The following is a 21,728-nucleotide window of genomic DNA, read 5'->3' on the forward strand; positions in this document are numbered from 1 at the left end:
TGTCATTCATATGATCTATGTTTGTGTGAGTGCACACTGCACCCTTAGCGTCCTATCAGTCTCACTTTCACAAATAGATCAACAGTCTGTACTTGTGATCAGAGCTGTTGCACTATATATTTTATTGTTACGATTATTCTCACTTTATTAAAGCATTTAAAATAAAATGGTACACGTGAGTTATGACACACCGCAAAAGTGCCTACCATGCCTCTGCGTCAGGTTTGGACGAAGGTCGGCAGTGATTTCCTTTCCACAAACCCACACATTTTTGTGTTGACTTTAGTTTTCTGTTTCATTCATCTTAGGGGCCGTTCTGGCGATTGTTCATCAGGGCATGCGGATGTGCGCGCGTGCAGTAACGGGTCGATTGCAGGAGTTTTGGTAGATCGAAAAGTAGATCTTTGGTCAAAAAAGGTTGGGCACCCCTAGGATGCAGGTCATCATTATTGGTGCATGAAAGGGTTAATTCTCCAGCATACCAAGACATTTTGGGAAAATTACATACTTGCAACTTGGTGAAAGCATGAGTTTGACCCATTGAGTTTAAGGCCATCAAACACCTCTGGCGATTCCCTAACCCACAGACTGTAATCCAAATATTCTCAATCATTTTCACAAAACTCCATCCTCAGAAATCCTTCTCTGGACAAAACTTTCAGCAGCCTCGATGCAAATGAACAAACATCTTCATATAATCTGCGGATATAGTTTCATTTCTGTGGCTACAATGGCCTGGTGTCCCAATGATTGAGTGCACATGACATCTCAAAAGTAGAATGTGAAAAATCCTGTGAAACAAAACCACAACCGACAAACTTGTGCTTGGAGATACATTTTCTGAAGACTGCAGTCCCCACATCAAAATGGGGCCAACATAGCAGAGGGCAAACAGAGATCCCTGAAATTGTCTAAATGCCCAGCGTGCAGCATTTAGCCGAGGGATTGGCAACCAGTATGACCGCCGAGTCTTTATTTGCCCTTAGCTGGGAACATCCCAGCAAAGATCTTTGGGCTACGCTCTGTGAAACACCGAAACAAGAGCAAAGCACTATTGTCGAGAAACCCAATTACGTACACTAACTGGGCTTCAGAGCGGTGAAAACATTGACCCACATTCTAACCGCTGAACCGAGACAAAATCTAATATACCAAGCACGTCTTGATTACCAGTCTTCATCAGTAGAATTGAAGGTTGCCAAAACCGCCCCTGGTAAAACTCTAATTTCGTATGATTTGATTTGAGCGTGCGTTTTGCTACGTAATGTTTTCACTGCAGATTATGTTCAGGGGAAATTTTTCTCAGTATGCCGTGGCATAGGGAGTCACTTAGGTCACACTGTGGAATGTCTTTTAGAACAGCCAAACATAGACTTCCACCATCAAACGCACAATAGTCTGCTTGGTTTGTATTAATAAACTAGGACTTTGTTTTGTAAGTCCTGCATGAGCACAACTTCTCTACACTGTATGTGTGGATTACAATTCAAACACGATGTATTGGGTCAAATCATAGCTTTATGCCACCCTGATCTACGACTACGGTACAAATAGACAAACTCCAAACATAAGTTTCTGTGAAGGGAAAATAAAAATGCACTTAAATGCTGCGGGTGCTCATCTAAATGGACTGTGTGTGTGTGTGTGTGTGTGTGTGTGTGTTTAAAAAAGATGTCCGTCCCTCATTCAGCTCGGGTCCTCTACCAGAGGCCAGGAAGCTTGAGGGTTCTGCGCAGTATCCTTGCTGTTCCCAGCACTGCACATTTCTGGACTGAGATGTCCGATGTTGTTCCCGGGATCTGTTGCAACCACTCATCCAGTTTGGGGGTCACTGCCCCGAGTGCTCCGACCACCACAGGCACGACTGTCACTTTAACTTACCAGGCTCTCTCCAGCTCCTCTCTGAGCCCTTGGTATTTCTCGTGTTCCTTCTTTCTGATGTTTCCATCATTTGGGTCCGCGACATCCACTACAACGGCTTTCCTCTGTCCTTAATCTTTGATCACGATATTTTGTTGGTTTGCCATTACCATCTTGTCAGTCTGGATCTGGAAGTCCCACAGGATCTTCGCTCTGTCATTCTCCACCACCTTCGGAGGTGTTTCCCATTTTGACCTTGGGGTTTCCCGTCCATACTCCGCACAGATGTTTCGGTAGACTATGCCAGCCATCTGGTTATGGCGTTCCATGTAGGCTTTCCCTGCCAGCATCTTACACGCTGCAGTTATGTGTTGGATCGTCTCAGGTGCCTCTTTGCACAACCTACACCTTGGATCTTGTCTGGTGTGGTATATCTGGGCCTCGATGGCTCTGGTGCTCAAGGCCTGCTCCTGAGCAGCCAGGATGAGTGCCTCTGTGCTGTCCTTCAGGCCAGCCCTCTCGAGCCACTGATAGGACTTCTTGAGATCAGCCAGATAGATAGATAGATAGATAGATAGATAGATAGATAGATAGATAGATAGATAGATAGATAGATAGATAGATAGATAGATAGATAGATAGATAGATAGATAGATAGATAGATAGATAGATAGACAGACAGACAGACAGACAGACAGACAGACAGACAGATAGATAGATAGATAGATAGATAGATAGATAGATAGATAGATAGATAGATAGATAGATAGATAGATAGATAGATAGATAGATAGATAGATAGATAGATAGATAGATAGATAGATAGATAGATAGATACAGTAGATAGATAGATAGATAGATAGATAGATAGATAGATAGATAGATAGATAGATAGATAGATAGATAGATAGATAGATAGATAGATAGATAGACTGTAGGGCAGCCCGGTGGTCTAGTGGTTAGACCCTTGTGAGGATAAGGCGGATTGGAAAATGAATGAATGAATATAGACTGTATATCTAAATAACGTGTGTGGTTAGGTATATGCAGATACTGTACATACTCCAACTTTTTGTGTGGGGTATGTATGCCCTCCCCGTGACTATTGGCTTTTCTCCCAGGACTCTGGTTTTCTCCCACATTCCAAAAACGTGCTAACCCTCTCTTAAATTATCCCTAGGTGTGAGTTTGAGCACAAATGTTTTTTGTCTATGTGTGCCCTGCTACTGGCTGGCAACCAGTTCATGGTGTACCTCGCCTACTACCTGAAGACTGCTGGGATAGGCTCCAGCACGCTCGTGACCCTTGTGAGGATAAACAGATCAGACAATGGATGAACGGGTGAATAGATATTTTTTTCTTCAAGATTTACAGTTGTTAAACTGCGACACTGTGATGCAGTTGAAAGTTTTGGTACACCCACCTTAAATACTGGTTCAACCAAGAAAAAAAAGCATTCAGAGCATCCAGTGAAAAAAGTTAGTCTCGAGCCCTGACTCAAGGTTGCCCAGTTTGATGGTCTATTTTTTTGTTTTTAATGTACAATGGAAACTCCCTGCAGAGCTGCATTGCGTGTCCGCAAATGATTGACAACACCCTTTGGACAGGCATTCTGTCTTACAGGGTCCGCTTTTACTTGCTCAGCCCAAACTGATGTGTTACCTTTGAAGTGAAAATTTGTAGATGGAAGCACACTTTTTCTGCTATAAATAAATTTATTTTTGTGTTGTGCAGTTGAAATTGTTTTTGACATGCTCACCTGCTGATCAATGTAGCTGCCATTCCCCTTTCCAACAACAGTCACATACTGTAACATCTGCATGAAACCTTCACAGCATATTTCTTCACCAACCAATAAATAAAAAGGGGGAGAGTTGCAGATAAAGGGTGCAGAACTGCCATTTTGAACTTTTGACATTTTCAATTCCTTTCATTTTTTTGGGATGCACATGAATGCTCATGACAAAATCAAAAACATGCACAAAGCAAATTTGAAGAGAAATAATTTGGTGCATTTGGGCCACTGTCGAAGCACGCAAATCCTCCCCACACACATGCGGAGAAACATGCACGCACACACAAATAAATAAGAAAATGAAAATTCAAATGAGAATGTAATGATGGAAAGGCATCTTGGGCCTGATGAATAATATGATTGCATCCGAGATCACGGATATTTTATTTACCTGTGAATAGGACATCTCCTCCATCCAATGTGGCATTCTCATCAATCATTTCCACTATGTTTAGATTCAGATCCATCAGGGCACCTTTCATCGCCTCCGTCTGGACACATAAGGACACAAACCAAAATACATCAACAACGCATATCAGAAATCAATGTAAGCGTAATCTCACTGAAAAACGCTCCAAGAAAACTTTCATCTTCAGGGTAAATGTTATGCAGCTTCGTTAACAAGCCATAAACAGAATGAAGAAAATATTTCTGAAAAGCCCTTGCTGTATTATTTCACGGCACAGCATGTTGGTTCCTGTGAGAGCAGATGCTATGAAAGAAATCCTTTTTTTTTTTTTGCAATGACATCATTGTAATGAGCCATGAAATTATGTCATTTTAGAAGTATGTTTTACAGATTATCAAGTGTTGATTCCAGATAAAAGAACATTTGCTTTAACTTAAAACACATTCTCCTGCCCTCATGTTCTAGGGTCAGCCTTCTTCATCTTTCTCTTTGGTATTTGTTGGAAAAGAGATGACAAGAAAAGATTGATATTAGGATATATTTTGAAATGCCTTCCTGAGAGGGAAAAAGAGAAATGTCAGTGTTTAGCTGTGTGTCCTCTACGTGAACTCAAACCTTGAGGCGAGCAGGTCTTTGTTTGGCTGATCCATGGCTGATCTGCTGCTCTGACCGCCCAGTGTGATTTTACTGTCCTAATTTGGGGGGGTCCTACAGGAGTAGTTTCCAAGGGCAGGCATGTTAGTGAGAGCATCAGTGTTTCCACAAGCCCTATCTCATTATGACCTCAGCCTGTTGATTGTGCTTCTTGGCCAAGCCGATGTTTTTTGCTTCAGAAAGGCTGCAGCATTAGCTCATACAGGTAGACTGCCATGCACTTTCCAAATAACAATACAAAAGTGAATATGCACGTGTTTCCGTGTAAATTACAAGTCCTACATTGTCGGGAGCCATATCAGCAGTTGATCTCAGAAAATAATTATTTCTCTTCCTGTTTTCAGTTCATTTATAGATGATTCATATTTTCCTTGATATGTAGTGACACCAGCCATTGAAATCAATAGGTGTATTATTCCTATTGTAGTCCACTACGCGCACCAAAATACCAGCTGGACTACCGAGACGGTTCCTCGAGCTAAGTTGCCAGGCATTTCCCCTGACATCATTGGAGGTGATAAGAGACAAAGGATTTTACCCTACCACCATGTGAAGCCAGAATTGTATCTGTGGTAAAGAGCATTTGTCCCTCCACATGGGACCAGAAATCGAACGAAGACATTTAGTGTCAAAACAAAGTATTCACCTTCATTAGAGTGTGCCATCTAAGATGAATTTTTAAAGACTACACAATCTCAATCATGAGTAATATCAAAATATGACTGATGACTGATAATATTTCCCAGGAGAAAAGCCTTGTTTACCCTCTCAGTCCTCCATTCTCAGACCCGCCTTGTTTATTCCCTCTTTTTTTTTTGTCTCCCACATTCCCCCATCCTGCTTTGTGGCAGGGTCAGAAATGCTCCAACTGGCACCCCGAGCTGTGATCTTCAATGTGAGAAACACCCAACGGCTCACCCTCCCTGGGTGCTAACTCATTTTGCAGGCCCTTCCTTGTCCCATTCAGCCTCCTTTTTTTCTTCGAGTTTGCCTTGGCAACACAAGGCAAGCCTGCACCCTGCTTTGAATGAGAAAGGCCCTTTAGGGCTTTTAAAATTCATTAAAGTCTTTTCCAACAAGTTGGTTTGCAGCCACATTCCTGATGTTCTATCTCAATACAAGGGAGACAGAGCCAAACGAACCAGCCTGTTATTTGGGCTTTTTATGGACCCTTTCTGTACTTTATTGTTCCCCTGGCAACTTAGGATATCACATTCTGCTAAAAAGGACTGTCTGTCTGTTAGAACAAAGTGCGTTATGAAGGGAACAACTGCATTCCCAAGATTCATCTTCGGCTTTCTGGAAGAGTAAAAAACACATGCCTTTTTTTGCAGCAGGTTTCCTGTACAGTTCTTGGAACATTTTGCTTCTACATTTCCTTTGTACTGCCTTGTGATTCGCTAGCAACCAGTTCAGATCCCAGCACACCCGTGACACTCGTGTAAATAAAGCGGTTCAGATTATGTTAAATAAATAAATATTGGTGTGTGTGCCTATCCCAGCTGACTTCGGCAGTAGGCGGGGTATGACCCGAACCGGTTGCCAGCCAATCGCGGGGCACATAGAGACAAACAAGCGTCCCCATGCATAATCACGCCTAGTCTGTGCGGAATTAATGTATTACACACATTGACTGAAAAAAAATCAGTGATCTTATGAGCTAGATAATTGTTTAAAAATATGATTTGGATGGAAATATTTCTAATTGCGTCTGCCTCAAAATCGGATAAGGAGCAGGCTGAAAGCACTCATTTACCCAGCTTAAGACAAAACACGGGTACCCTGTCACAGCAAGCTAATTCCGTGATGCCAACTTCTCATTGAGTAGCACGCAAAAGCAGACTCTCCATGGCATGCGCTTGCAGAACCCAAAACTATCCTTGGTGTATGTAGTAGGAACATACCTGTGGTTAACCAAGTCATGACACCCTCCCATCACGCAACACTCCCACCTTGCTTCACAGCATTACATAAATTGCTGAGAAGTAGGTCAAAATGAAGCCAAGCACAGTTAACAGTTGCAGGACCGGAGACCCTCACACCACATCAACCACAAGGACTTGGCAGCCTGCCTTCGGAGAAGGAGCCATTTAAGCCAAACACACTGCACTCTCCGACTACTTTCATTTAGGACTCATGGGATACAAAGACTGCAAAGAGGAATATTCAACACAATGTTCCTTGGACACCACCGTCGAAGAGGAAAGTATCTGTGAGAAAGTAACAAAGCCAACAACGCAAAGCTTTAAAGTTTATTTATTTATTTGGTTGATAATTGCAAATGTGGAATAAAAGGTTGTTATGCACGGCAGAAAAAAATGCTGAAGTGTTTACATTGACAAATGGGAAATGTATGCAGTACGAACATGCCATATTGTCACATGCTTAGCAGACATCACACAACCTAGTTTCTGCCAGAATAAAAGGAATAACTGTGTGTGTGCGTTTTGTTTTGTATTTTTACCTTTTTGGAGGAGGGTTGGGGGGACAATGTAGTAAGAGAAGACAAAGATGATAAAAACAAGAATATACACTGGAAGTTGATTGATGATTTACGATTATCTGACCTTCAAACAACATGGGGACAGGTGTTCACTACAGACTCTTAAACGGCTTGAACCTAATTGTAGTAAAGAAAAAAGTGTTGCGTGACTGTCACGTGGTTGAGTGCGCATCTGCCAGGCATGGTTTTTGGAAGCACATATGGTCGTGTTAGAGGACTAAATGAATGGAAAGTGGAAGGCCTGACAACTGTCATAAGAAGTTATTTTCCCCATCACCGGTCAGGCTTTCCGAGCACTGTGGTTAACCAATGCTTATTACCCTTACGGAATGATTACTTGGCACCCTCCTCACATGTAGCAGAGACAATTCAATTGAGACTATGGGAAGGAATTCCCATTGTGTTTGTATCAGATCTGCCAGTTGAGGCCTCTCCAAACCAAAGCAAAAATACCAAACCCTCCCACGTATCAAAGTTGTTTCCACATTCATGAGGTCCAGTGTGTGCTGCAGAAGCGAATGTCTCATCAAACATACTCAGAACGGATGGTTTGAAATGATGGGTCTTGGAGCAGGACCTACCATGTGCGGAGACAAACTGGGTTTTTTGTGTTCAGTGGAGAAAGTCTAGACTAGAGCTTTAGGAAGGATTCAAGAACTGAAGAAAATCATTTGATCAACAGACAGGAAAAAAAAAATCATCTCTCGATGAAGGCTTCCGTTTTGATCACTTTCTTCCGGCACAGGGGTTCCGTTTATTGCGTGTTGTCGTTTGAAGAAAGAGGAACCTCATAGGTTGTGAAGAAAGGAACCCAAATAGAGTCAGAGAATGCTGACCTCACTGGATATGAGAGGCACTGGCAACGGTTTTTGCCAGTGCCTGTTTTTGCCGATGCAAAACAAAATCCTTATTTATCCATTGTGGGTCCCGCTTGTTGCAAGCTGATATCACTTCAGCATCTCACCACCTTTCAAAACTTTGGAGCATGCTGTGGCAAAATTCAAGAAAATATCTTGATGCCTTTTCATATCTGCATTATCATTTTCTCAAATGTACCCAAGGTTGATTCTCTTTGATTTATTTAGAATACTAAAAACAGCCTGGGGTGAGTTCCACTGAAAAAACAAAACAAAACAAAACAAAACAAAACAAAAAAACACTATCATACCACATGGTTACGCCTACGTTTGTGAAAGAATGTGATGGATGGGTACCAAAGTGGTAAAGAGAAAAGAGCATGAGGGTTTGCCCGGCAAAGACTAGACTAAAAGCCTATTATGAGGGATTTCCCACAACATCCCTGTAATGTGAGATGCAAGCAAGGGTATGAAGTGGAAAACCAGGAAAAGGATTGTGTATTCTAATCTTGAAAGGGGAAAAAACAATGGGCCAAAAGATTTCCCAAATATTGGCAATGATGGGCTTTTCCGGACAGTTGTTTTCCGTTGTTGCATGAAGCAAGCAGTCCGATGCTAACCAGCCGGGACAGATCTGGTCATTTGCCTGAACAAAAAACAAAAACGAAACAAAACCATGTGATCTACTATTGCTGTTCATTTATCTATCAAGTGACCCATCACATCATCAATTGCAAAATGCATTTGTAGCATTTATAAATCAACATGCTTTTAAGGATTTAATGAATACTGTAAATAAAAGAAGACAGTGTGCATTTTGGCTCATCAATAATGATGTCACTGGTGTCCAATGCAAGATTTCTGGCTGAAATAGGGTCACGTTTTTGAGGAACTCCACCTCTCCATCAAGTTAAGTAAACTTTCCTTTACTTCCAAGCAGAGATTATATGCAAGGACTGGTTTGACAGTGAATTCTGAACGTGTCTCAAAATCAGACATCGTCTCAATTTATGATACCAACAGCAAGATGATCCATGCAGTATGTCGACGCACTGTTTATAAGCAGAGCAGGAAGATGATTTTCCGTAATATATTTACCCAAAACGTCATGATGGACATAATGGATCTTTGAAACAAAGTTGAGCAGGACAAATGGAGCAGACCTGAAAAACGACTGTATGTGCTCTGTCTAAAGGTCACTATGCGACCTTCACTATTTGGTTACATTGACCAAATTGTGAATGCTAATTGCTGCTGTGGTTGAATTGTCTTGCTGTCCATTGTGTAAGTAAGGACATCAGTTTTGCCAGCTGGTGTTATTTAGCGCATTGTTGAAAAGTTGCATATGATATCCTATTGAGAGCTGGGATGTATGCATCAATTTTGTATGGTGCTTTTCTGGAAACTCAAAGATGCTTCACTTTTGGATGCATTGTTCATGCTCTTACATGTTCACGCTCTTAGTGGTGATAAACTACATTCTGTCGTAGGGCTGCCAAGATTAGTCGACTAGTCACGACAATGTCGACAATTAATTTAATAGTTGACGATGCGTTTTATATTTATTGATTTGGCACAGTTTTTCTGTTACGTCTGCCTTGTCTCCAGTTTTCGCTTTTCTGCTTTCTCTCACGCGTTCGCTTTTCATGCTGGCTGTCAGCCTCGGCTGTGACACACCCCTCTTTCATGGCAAGACGGCGGTGATAAACGAGCACTAAAAAGGAAGCATTTTGTGGCTGATGCCTGATTTCATTTCTGGCACACGGACTGTTGTGTCTGGAAGCTGGCATTTGGACAAACAGGCTTCATGAACTCAGACATAGGAGCACTCAAATGAACACAACATGACATATTTGCCACATGCCCTCAAGAGCAACAATAAAAAAGTAGCTTTCCTAGTTCATTACAACATACTAATTTACTGTTTTTGTTTTTTTAAACGTTTCAGACACCTATCACATTTTGATTGCGTAGATCAAATTATGAATACAAGTGAAGAAAAACAAAACATTTTGGATAAAGGTTAAATACCTGCCTTAAAGAATACAAAGTGTAAGATAGTGATGGTTATATATGTGGCATGCTGCTATTTATATGTGATCCGATTAGTCGACAAAACACTATAACTGTTGGTTATTAGTCAACTAACAAAATAATGATTTGTGGCAGCCCTGTTCTGGAGCCACAAATCCCTTGAGGTAGGCATGGCCAGTATGCACCTACGGCCTCTCCGACCACCACCAAGCATTCACACCCAGCTGAACACCAGTGTGGGTGACACTGGAGGTAAGGAGGGTGAGGTTTCTTGCCCAACGATCCATGACTCGGCCATAGTTTTAACCCTTTCAGGGACACCGGTTACTACAGTGGACAGCTTATCATGGTTTCAGGGTGCATGAAAGGGTAAAAGCGCCAACCTTCTTGGGTAATGGATAACCCGCTCTACCTCCCAGGCTATAGCCGCCCCTGAAGGAACATGTGATGAGTTCATCACTACTTCACTCAAAAAAGTAACCTTAGGTTCAGACAGAAATCAATAAGCAGAACCAATTCAACGAGTACGAAGTTCTTTGAATTCTGAGTTAATTTAAAGTCAACGCCATCAATTTTTCTTAACCTTAGGATAACTTTGCCAGTAGTTAGTTCATTCCAACGTAGTCTTTGAAGCTCCAAATCTAACCCATATGTGCGTCTATGATGGCCTTCCTCTACGATGCACTGCTGTGGACTACACTCACAAGGCCACAGAACACCCCCGAGCTTCCACTCAATAACATTACCACTGCTGCAGTGCAACGAGACAGACTGTAATGGAAACAACCCACTTTCCAGACACTTGAGGGAATAGCAAACATCTCTGCCTGATCCCTATAAAAGAGAGAAGAAATAAAGACGACCAATCGTGGTCTCCCACCCACTCAGCTTGTCTGGACATCGGAACATCTCGTCTTTCAAAAAAAATAACTGAGTGGCTTCTTTACCGGTAATCATTACAATACATTCCAGATCAGTGGTGGCCAATCCACAGCTCGCGAGCCCCATGCGGCTCTTTGGCTAGTACAATGCCGCTCCTGGGTTTTCACACGACAAGCGTCAAAAACGCCTCCGTTGTGGCAATGCCATTCAAACTACGGCACTAAATACACATAACGTAATAGTCAGCCTATCATCAATCCCGTTCCTTGAGTGACATAGAGGGCAACCTATCAAATGACTGAATCACCATTCAAGCGCAAACAACGGCGCTAAGCGCTAAGCTAGTCAGCGAATTACCTCTGTTTTTAAGGTGGTGTGCCCAATATGTCGATATCAATCGACTGGGAGCCAGCGGACTGGTTTCAAGTCGATCGCAAGGGGTGGGGGATTTGTGTAAACAACCCAAAAAGCAGCGAGGCAGAGAGGAGTAGGTGGACTTAATAAGATGTGTTTCACAAAAATACAAACAAATACGAGCAGATGCAAACACCCACTGGTCGGGCATGGAGTCCTTTTAACAGAAAGACGAACTAATTAAACAGTAACCAACATGTGTGCCACTGCAGGAAGAGCCCTCCAGTGCCACCTGTTAGTCTCAAACAGAACCACCATAACAGTACCCCTGCCTCAAGGGGCGGCGGATCCCAAACGTCCCAAAAAGTCACCCAATGGCTTGCCTTGATTTGGCTGGGCCAGCCAGACACGACTGGACTCGAGGCAACTGGATGTGGCTCGTCGGAAATGGAGAGGCGGACGCAACACTTACGCCGCCAAGAACAGCAACACAGGGCGGCCGCAAAACTTGCGCCACCGGGAACAGGAACGGAGGGTGGCCGCAACACTTGTGCTGCCAGGAACAGGAACGGAGAGCTGCCGGATTCGGGGGGGTCAGCTGCAACACTTGTGCCGCCGGAGTCAGAGCGGGCAGCCACATTCTGTCACATATGCGAGGTGGTAGAGTAGAGGACCCCAAAAAGCAGGGAAGCAGGGAGGAGTAGGGTGGACTTAACAAGATGTATTTAACAAAAATACAAACGCAAACAAACACGAGCAGATACAAACAATGACAAACACAATGACCCGACACCTATTGGTTGGGCAGGGAGTCCTAACAGAAACACTCACTAATGACACAATGACCAACAGGTGTGCCACTGCAGGAGGAGCCCTACAGTGCCATCTGTTGTTCACAAACAGAACCACCCTAACAGTCTTGAGGAGTCCAATTTGGCTGGTTTAGATTTTGATACACTGAATACTGCAAGGTTCTAAACAAAGGAAACCCCAAAAGAGATGCAGTCAAAGCGACAGTTATTGAAATTCTCAACCTAGAGGTTTAGCAGTCGTGCATTCCCTTTTTTAATATCAGATTTCTAATTAGTACCACCCCACATTACATTTAGTTTAGACTTGTTTGTCAAGTATGCATTGACATTTTGAAATATATGCTTCCTGAATAGAATCCTGATGTCTCTCATTAATAAGTGAAATGATGATTGTATTGGGATGATTACCTGGGACTGGGGTCCAACTTTGTCTAAAATCAATTCAGGTTTTAGAAAGGGGTTATCGCAAAGATTTAGATTAAGCATACTTGCCCTATGTCACCTTTGAGAACAGAGCCTATATTTCACTGGTGACATGCGTATTTCTGAAGTCGTTCTCCTTGTGTCGTGATTTCAGAGACAGGAAGCATATCCTTTGTTATCAACTTGAATCCAGGCAAATGGGTTGGGGTTAAATGAGGATATACTTTGTATTTGACAATAATTGTGTAATCTTCGTAAATTTGATCCCAAAGAAAATTTCTGTTGCGGCTTGTCCCAAAAATGAATCACAAAAGGGAAAAGAAGCATACCAACACAACCCACCTTTCACTTCAGCTCTGCAGTGGATCACATTACAACTTCGCACATTTCAATCAACCTCCTTCCATCTGATAACATGTAGTGCTGCTCAAAGCACTTAAACCTCATCATTCCTGACATTCTCGGGATTCTGGATATTGTGACTTCATTGTGTGCGAGATGCAGTCGGAAAATATCCCCCGGCATTGCCTTTGCTTCGACATGGAAACTTAAGCTTGCAAAGAATGAACGACTATGTGCAAACTTGACTGTGGCTGTACTTGTGAGTGAAAACAACAAGTTTCCCATGCGAGAATGTTTTCACTCCACTGTACAGATGGCTATGCAGTGCAAATTCCAGATCCAAGTGTGAGTGAGTATGGTTCAGAACTCTCGCACCTGAGTGAAATGTTTTTTATGTACATGCGCACTGATTCTACACCTTGTCCAAACAGAATCAAACTTTCGTCAGACATTGTGCCAGGATGAACTTGCTAACCCTCAAAGTTAAAAAAAACAAACAAACAAACAAACGAAAAAAAAAAACCTCCAGACCGAAAATGACATTAAAGCACAAGTCGAACTTGCCATGTTGATGAAAACGCGTCGGCTGATAGATTTCAAAAGTGATAGATTTAATCAGCCCATGTTATGTACACCATGGGTGAGATGTAAATCATGCTGCGGACATCGGAGGAACCTCAGTGAAGAATAAAAGCTTTCTGCAAAAAGAAATTCAGACGGGCTCACAACCCTGTAAGTATATGTAAATGATGAAGTTAAGATCACGATACATTAAATATGTGTTAGAATCTTGAATACTCTAAATTTCCCATTGGTGTGAAAGTGAGTCTGATTAGGTGTTTCTTTTATTATTATTATTTTTTGAATACTGCATGATTCCTGTGATTAAATCTCTGCCAATGATTCCTCAGAAAACACAATGATCCATCACAAGTGAGCTATTTGTAGGTTACTCACGTGGTCCTCGGAGTCTACCTGATGCCCAGGACAACCACGTTGATGAGCCTTGTACTAGTCTATCTTCTCTGTTCCTGAGTTTGAGTCACAGCCAAAAACGGTTGAAATAATAGAAGATATAAGTTACACTGATCATAAGGTCCCACAGTTTTATCCGGACATTTGTTTAATAAAGTTGTAATTTCAATCTTCATATAATCTATTACATTCATGCTTGAATCCAAGAGGTTGTAGGTAAGTGCCAAATCTGATGAAGGAATAAATTACGAAGTGATTTAATTTTTTTTTTTTTTACGCAAAACGTGAGGTGCCTTTTCTAAAGAGATTCCCACACGATTTCAGTTTGATAATTTGGCGGGCAAAGCAACAAACGATTCTGGTCACCTGAAGAATGAAAGTTAAAATCAAAGTTCTGTCATAGTTTCAGCTTGCCGTGGCTTCTTCTTGGGACGTGGTCACGAAAATGACAACAATGGCAGCAAAATCAACTCAGAAGAAGTATCCATCAACTCATCCATTTTCAACACCGCTTATCCTGAAGAGGGTTGTGGGGAGTTGCTGGAGCCTATCCCAGCTGACTTCGGGCAGAAGGCAAACGTACAAACCACCATTCACACCCACACCCACACCGTCACCGTGTGGGAACTGATCCCCACGCTGCCTGCACACAAATCAGTCGAGTGTACCACGACACCATCAGCTACTTTCGGAAGTATTGTGTACCACTTTGAAGAAAGATGCAACCGCGGTGATTTGGTGAGCTTTTATCATGCAGCAAGAGAAGAGGAAAAAGGTGGTGGGCTTTAGACAGACCGATTACATATCCAGACTAAAACCCTAGAAAGCAAATCAAATAACTGAAAAGGACAACAGAGAAAGAAGGCCTGGAACAGCATCACAAAAGTATAATACAAAATAAACGATGTAAGTGGGTCACAGGCTTAATGCAGTTTTTGAAAGCAAGGGAATTGCAGGTCAATATTACATCATACTTGTGATATGTTTTATCGTTGTAAATGCCTAGAAATAAAATCTCTAATTCAGTAGTAATTGGCCTCACTCTTGCTTTTAGAGGTGGGTGTGTATATCGACTTTTGTAGATGGGTGTTTATCCTGTGGAGGAACACTGACCTCCTTTATATTATTGAATTTGTCAATGTTTCAAGATTCAAAGAAAGAAAAAGTAGGTTAAAAATGTCCGATGGAGGTTGGGGGGTGCAGGGATGTGGGGTGCGTGTATGTGTGTGGGGGGGTAATAAATTCCAATGGTCATGCTGGTAATGCATGTCACGGTCCTTAGACCAGCAGGGTCTTTGCTTGATGCAATGTTCTTACAAAGCAAGGTGTTCCATTAGGTTTGGTAATCAAGCATTATCTTTGTGTGTGCGTATGTGTGTGCGTGTGTGTGTGTGTGTGTGTGTGTGTGTGTGTGCGTGGGTGTGTGTGTGTGTGTGTGTGCGTGTGCATGTGTGTGTGTGTGTGTGTGTGTGTGTGTGTGTGTGTGTGTGTGTGTGTGTGAGAGAGTATTGGAGTTATATGCCTCGGAGCACATAATTACTGGCTGATGATAAAGAGGAGAAGGGGCTATTGTGATTCCTGTGAGTGGTAATTTTTGAGAGGGTTTATTGACTGAGGATGGACATGATTACATAACTGGGACCTCAGGTATACACAAAAAGAACACACACGGACTAACATATGGACACATGCTTACCAAACAACAATGTGCACATTCTCACATATGATATTCTCAACATATCTGGAGACAGCGATGCCAAGTACAAATTCCGAGCCAACAGGCATGCGAGGGAAAAATGGGGACAAGGTTTACCCTAATAACCAGACATTGAAAACATTAACTGTGCTGAACTATTTTCCGAAACCAAGTTGGAAAAATATATATAAGAGCGCATGGCTGCTTTTTTTAATTTTTTTTACATAACGCAAGGACCCGTTCGGTCTGGACCACATGATGCTTGAATGGAAGTTATGAAAAAAAACTGGAGGATGCATATCTGATGCTTTCTCCAGCCACAAATACTGTATCAAATGTTTCAATGGGAGACGGCAAAGGAGAGCCAAACAAAGTGACCTGCCATTTTACATTATAAGGGTTGAACTAACTTTGGCCTTCTGGTTTGGTGCATTTCTGCATTCGTGTGTGGGTGGTTGTTCTGAGGGAGCAAGTTTGGATGTTCTGGAGAATATTTTCCACAGTCAGCCGGTGAGATTTTGCGATCGCGCAGAGATGGCAACATCAGATGTGGATAAGAAAAGCTTAAGTCATATTAAAAGAAAGCTCGTGGGCTAACATAATTCCATTCCACTGGCTCATGCCAGAAACACCCACAAACACAGTGAACTTCCTGGCGGTTGGTCTGATGTGGAACATTTCTGTAATTCTTGAATTCTTGTTGCCTCCGCCGCTCCAATACTGCCACTCCCCTGAAGGTTCTGAAGAGTCTGTACCATAAAGGCTGCATGATACTGCAAGAACATTTTGGACCAAGCACTATTTTTTTTCCCTCAAGTGTCACAACCTGCACACACTTCAAAAACAATGGGCAGGGGGGACTCCTCCGACTCTGTGTATGACAGTGGTGGCCAACGGGTGGCTCGCGAGCCATATGCGGTTCTTTGGCTAGTTCAATGCGGCTACCAGGCTTTCACACCACAGGCGTGTGGCAATGTCATTCAAACTACAGCGCTAAATACACAGAACGTACTAGTCAGCCTATCATAAATCCCGTTACTTGATTGACATAGAGGGCAACCAATCAAATGACTGAATCACCGCTCAAACAACGGCGCTAAGCGCTAAACTAGTCAGGGAATTACCTCTGTTTTTAAGGCAGGGGTGCCCAATACGTCGATAGCAATCGACCGGGAGCCAGCGGACTGGTTTGAAGTTGACCGTTAGGGGTGGGAAAAGCAAATGGGGCGCGGGGGGTGGGGGGGGTGGAGATTCGTGTTTTTCGTTCATGTTCGGGCCGGTCCGGTGGTTGCTCATCATGGCGTATGTGCGCATATGTGCGCGAGTGCTTGGTTGGACACCCGTGTGTGTGTGTGTGTGTGTGTGTGTGTTTGTGCTTGCATTTGCACGATCAGATCATGGGAGGTTGGTCGCTTCAAAAGTCGATCTTTGGGCAAAAAAGTGTGTGTGTGTGTGTGTGCGTGCGAGGACGGGATGCCCATGTGTTTGTGTCTCTTTGCAGTAACACAGTAAAAAAATGGCTCTTAATTTCTGACTGGTGGGCCACCTCTGGTGTATGGAAATGCTTGGATTCTCTTGGTCAACTAATTGTTTTAACACTACGTTTTTAAATTTAGAGTCATGAAATCATATAGATAATAGCTAGTTTGGTAGAGTTTCGTGGCAGGTAGCGGCATTGTATGTGCATGCATGGTGATGCATGCCACCACTGTATCTCTATACAATAGAGTTATGCTAATATAAGAAATAGCCAGACATAATGATCAGCTAAAAACTAAAATGTGTTGTAGAGACAAGAACTTCAAGTAAACCTACTGACGTTGGGATCCACTTTTGGCAGCTTGCATATACTGTAGAAAATGGATTGGTCATTGATGCTCAGGCCTTGGAATAAACATAACGCACGCTGGCACAAGGCCGCAGAATGCACTCCTCCAGTCAAGAGGACATCTGCAGCAAGACAACCCACACTCAAACAGCCATCCAAATCGTCAGACATGCATCCACGTGCATTTAATCGGGCTGATTCAGACCCTAACTACCTAATCAGCATCTGTTGTGGGCACACCAATAAGTATACCGACTTTGTGCACTCACCGATAAGAGTAATGTCTCATTTAGTCACAGGTCAGGGTCATGCGCAATGGCCATGAGAGCTAAAGAAAAGTATCAGCTATGTTTGGCTTCCTGCAGAGGGCATGTTGTCACTGGTCTTAACAGCAGTTCCATCTAAGAGGTGAAACTCTTGATGCACGTTCTGTGCACTCCATGGCACAAAGAAATTACCTAGAGTCATTTGTGAGATAAATGACCAAAAGAGAGGAGAAGGAGTAAGTTAGTCACACAGAGCAGTTAAATACAGCTACGAAACAAATTACTGAAAATAAAGTAAGTCATACTGAATCAAAGAATTACTATGATACAAAAGAAAATAATGGATGGTTGTTTGTCTATGTGTGCCGCCTACTGTCCCAAGACAGCTGGGATAGGCACCAGCACGCCTGTGACCCTTGTGAGGATAAGCGGATTAGCAAATGGATAGATGGATGTAAACAGAATAAACTTGAGGTTGTCAGAACATCTGCGATGTGGAACAAACCAAATTTTATTAATGAATTAGTTCTGGGTGAAACATTAACTGTGCATGCTCGTGTAGTTTTACCACAAGCTTCACTATTTCATCCACAAACGCATGTGATATTCTAAGTATGACAGACTGCATATCCTGTGTTTGTCCGACTCGCCTAAAACACAGAAATGTATTTTTAGTGGGTGTGAAAAGCTTATCTGCACTTTGATTGGCTGTCATTTTTGAAATCGCCACATTATGCAACTGTGATCCAAAATTTTAATTGCCGGAACACCAGTGACCAAAGCTTGACCACTCGTGAAAAGTAGCGAGTTGGTTTGATGAGAGAAGCGAATGTACTTCGCTCGTCTGTGGTTCTCTTCCCAGCTGCTGCCTCCTTTAAAAACACTGACAGCCACCCAGATGAAAGACAAATGAAATGTGCCCTAAAGCCTCTGTAGCCTTGATTGCCTCATGACGTGCTTTTTTTCCTTTTATTGAACATTTTCTTCTATTCATATTGAACATGTGTCAAAAGTGTTACATATCGATTTATCACCAGGAGGCATGACACATCCCATTTGCACCGTCTGGCACATATTCAGCTTGTCACTGTACTACTTACTATTCATTTCCATTGGAAAAATAAGAAATAACTCCAATGGGTAAAAAATCCAGAGTTTGAACACCAATATTTTTGAGTTTCACCTTTTTCAAATGGGTGTATTCAATGCAGATTGTTTTCCTGTTGGTTTCCTACTGTGCTGTGTATGTGTGTGTGTGTGTGTGTGTGTGTATACAGGATGAAACATCCAAGCTCCATGAATACATGAAGGAGAAGGCTCCAACGGATGACCCGAGTGAGGATCAAGTGGTTTGGAAAATGAATCAATATTACTTATCATAATAATAATAACAAAGAAGAAGATATTTATCCAAAATATTGATTGGTAAAAGGAGATGAATTACTTTGGCAAGTTTTTGAGATGACCAAGACGTAATCAGCGACATAAAAGTAGATTAACTTTTGCTTCAGTTTTATGGACAGAGCATTCCCAGCTCCATCTTTTTGCTACAAGCAGTGGAAATCAAGTCCAAAAGTCTTGCATAAAGTCCCCCCAGAGGAAAAAGAAGATCTGACTTACTAGATCATTGCAATATCTTTCCAAATCCCTTACAATTTGTGATGATTTCAGGCCCAATCTATTCAGGGGTTTTCGCAAAGATGTCTGTCAGTGGCCCCTTGTTATCACGCTCTGATGTCATGGACCCAATCTGAGAGGATTACAGAGATGGGAGGAGAGATTCCCTCGATTCCCTCGGGCTCCTTGAGGGCTGCTCTTCTGTGTGTTTTGTTTTGTTTTTTTTGGGGGGGGGGGGGGGTTGCCTCCTTCAACACACCCGATTCAAATGATCAGGATTGTTATCAGGCTCCTGCCGATGAGCTGATTATTTAATTCAGGTGTGATGCAGGAGGGAGACATCTAAAACATAGTGGCCTACAAGAATCGGACTTTGACACCTATGCCCAAGGGTATGGCCAAAGGAAAAGCGCATTTTTTGACTAACGATCGACTTTTCAGGCAACTGACCTCCCGCGATCGACCCGCTGCCGCATGTGAACGCATACAGACACGCATGCCATGATGAGCAACAGCCTTAACATCCCCGAACGGGAACGAAACAGAAAAATAAAGTTGATATAAGATCTTTTGAGTTTGTAAAAAGGAATCATTGCCTACCTTAGTCGAGACCTGACGTAGCAGCATAGGATGCAGTTTGGGAGTGCAACGTCACTGTCGTGTACCATTTAAAAATGTTTCTGTGGGGACTCGACATTCCGATTCTTTGCCAGTGCCATCAGTGGATTGCAGATGAACCAAATTTTGAATGAGGATTAAAAAAAAAAAAAACTTTAAAGTTATAGGGCAACACCTGTGACCACATGTTGCAATTGCAGACTGCTGCGCACTAACAACTTCCGCTGATACAGGTCACAAGCCACCGTAGATTCAATGTTACCTGCTTTTTTATTTATTTATGCGTTTATTTTATCCTTTTTTGGTGAAAATGGGGCTGAGGATGCTTAGGGTGCAGTGTGCACAAACACAAAAATATAGAGTATTAATAACCACGTGATCGACTTGGGTCCAGTTCACAAGCTATCGGTTGATCGCGCTCGACACGTTGGGCACCCCGAATCTCGGGGCATGTTTCTTTTTAGGGTGTGAGAGAGAAGGGGTTCAAATCCCGGATGAGACCTCAATTACCCCTGTCAGTTAATAGATTGCAGCAGTTTGCTAGAATTATAATGTAAAGCTGTCTGCTGGCGAAAAAACAAACAAACAAAAAGAAATCTCAATCTCACTGGGGTGTGGCTCGTCATACTCGTGGTAATGATTCTCTCTGAGGGTGGCCGTTGTCCAGGATTCAAATTGCGGACAAGCCCAAATTTAACTGAGTTAATTGATGAAAATGGTTTTCTGAAACTAGAATGTCAAAGTGTAAGGGTCTAGGCCAGGCATGTCCAAAGTCCGGCCCGCGGGCCAAATCCGGCCCGCGGTCGAATTTCATCCGGCCCTCGGCCCCTGTCATAAAATCAGTGCCGTCTGGCCCGCAGGTTGGGCGCAATGGAACACGTGTTGCATTGACTGAGGTCTCGTAGACTGGTGAGTGATGTTTCATAGAGTACAGCTTCCCTCTAGTGGCTAAATGAGTAATAGCATTCACTAAATGAGTAATAGCATTTAGAGACTAGAGGGCATCACTCACGAGTTAACAAGACATCACTCCGTGTTTATATTGACTGATATGTCATATTTCAAATGATTCTTGCAGTTGTGGATATGTGTATTGCTTGTTCATTTCCCTGTTGTTCGAGTCAAAGGTTTTGTGACTATTGAAAAGTCTGGGTGATACATTTTATGTTTCAAATCAATCAATTTGCACTCAGGAGACTTCTGTTTAAGAAAACGTCAAGTGAATAAGCAGTTGCATGTGATATACCTGTTTCAAATGAACCAAAAGAAATTCTTAAGATTGTTGAAATTAAAATAAAAATGGAAATGTGAAACAGACTGGCTTATTAAAATTTGTTGAACAATATTGTTGTTCAATGTAAAGAATGTCAGCCAAGGTCGGCCCCCCGACATTTTACCACATAAAATCTGGCCCCCTTGGCAAAAAGTTTGGACACCCCTGGTCTAGGCTATTAAAAATAGCGCTTTGACACTTGGGTGTGGCTCGTTGGTCTCGGGCAGTCGTTCTTAATCTTGTTAGCGGTACCGAACCCAACCAGTTCATATGTACATTCATCGAACCCTTCATTCGTGAAAAACAAAAATTTGAGTTTTTACAAATTCAAGACATAAAAAAATGCAATTATTAAAAACAGAAAAATAGTAAGTACAATTTCAAGGGCGGCCTGGTAGTCCAGTGGTTAGCACGTCGGCTTCACAGTGCAGAGGTACCGGGTTCGATTCCAGCTCCGGCCTCCCTGTGTGGAGTTTGCATGTTCTCCCCGGGCCTGCGTGGGTTTTCTCCGGGTGCTCCGGTTTCCTCCC

General features: G+C 42.6%; 2 protein-coding genes across 2 annotated transcripts in view; one reads left to right on the top strand and one right to left on the bottom strand.

Moving 5' to 3' along the window:
* Positions 1–21,728, top strand: part of mpl (MPL proto-oncogene, thrombopoietin receptor) — a 297,799-nt gene that overhangs the window by 34,401 nt on the left and 241,670 nt on the right.
* Positions 1–21,728, bottom strand: part of ddah1 (dimethylarginine dimethylaminohydrolase 1) — a 91,531-nt gene that overhangs the window by 25,531 nt on the left and 44,272 nt on the right. Inside the window, exon 2 of the mRNA XM_052073487.1 lies at positions 4,047–4,146. Coding sequence (XP_051929447.1) covers positions 4,047–4,146 — 100 coding nt within the window. The remainder of the gene's footprint in view (positions 1–4,046; positions 4,147–21,728) is intronic.

Source organism: Hippocampus zosterae, chromosome 8 (genome assembly GCF_025434085.1).
Source record: "Hippocampus zosterae strain Florida chromosome 8, ASM2543408v3, whole genome shotgun sequence".
Classification (NCBI taxonomy): domain Eukaryota; kingdom Metazoa; phylum Chordata; class Actinopteri; order Syngnathiformes; family Syngnathidae; genus Hippocampus; species Hippocampus zosterae.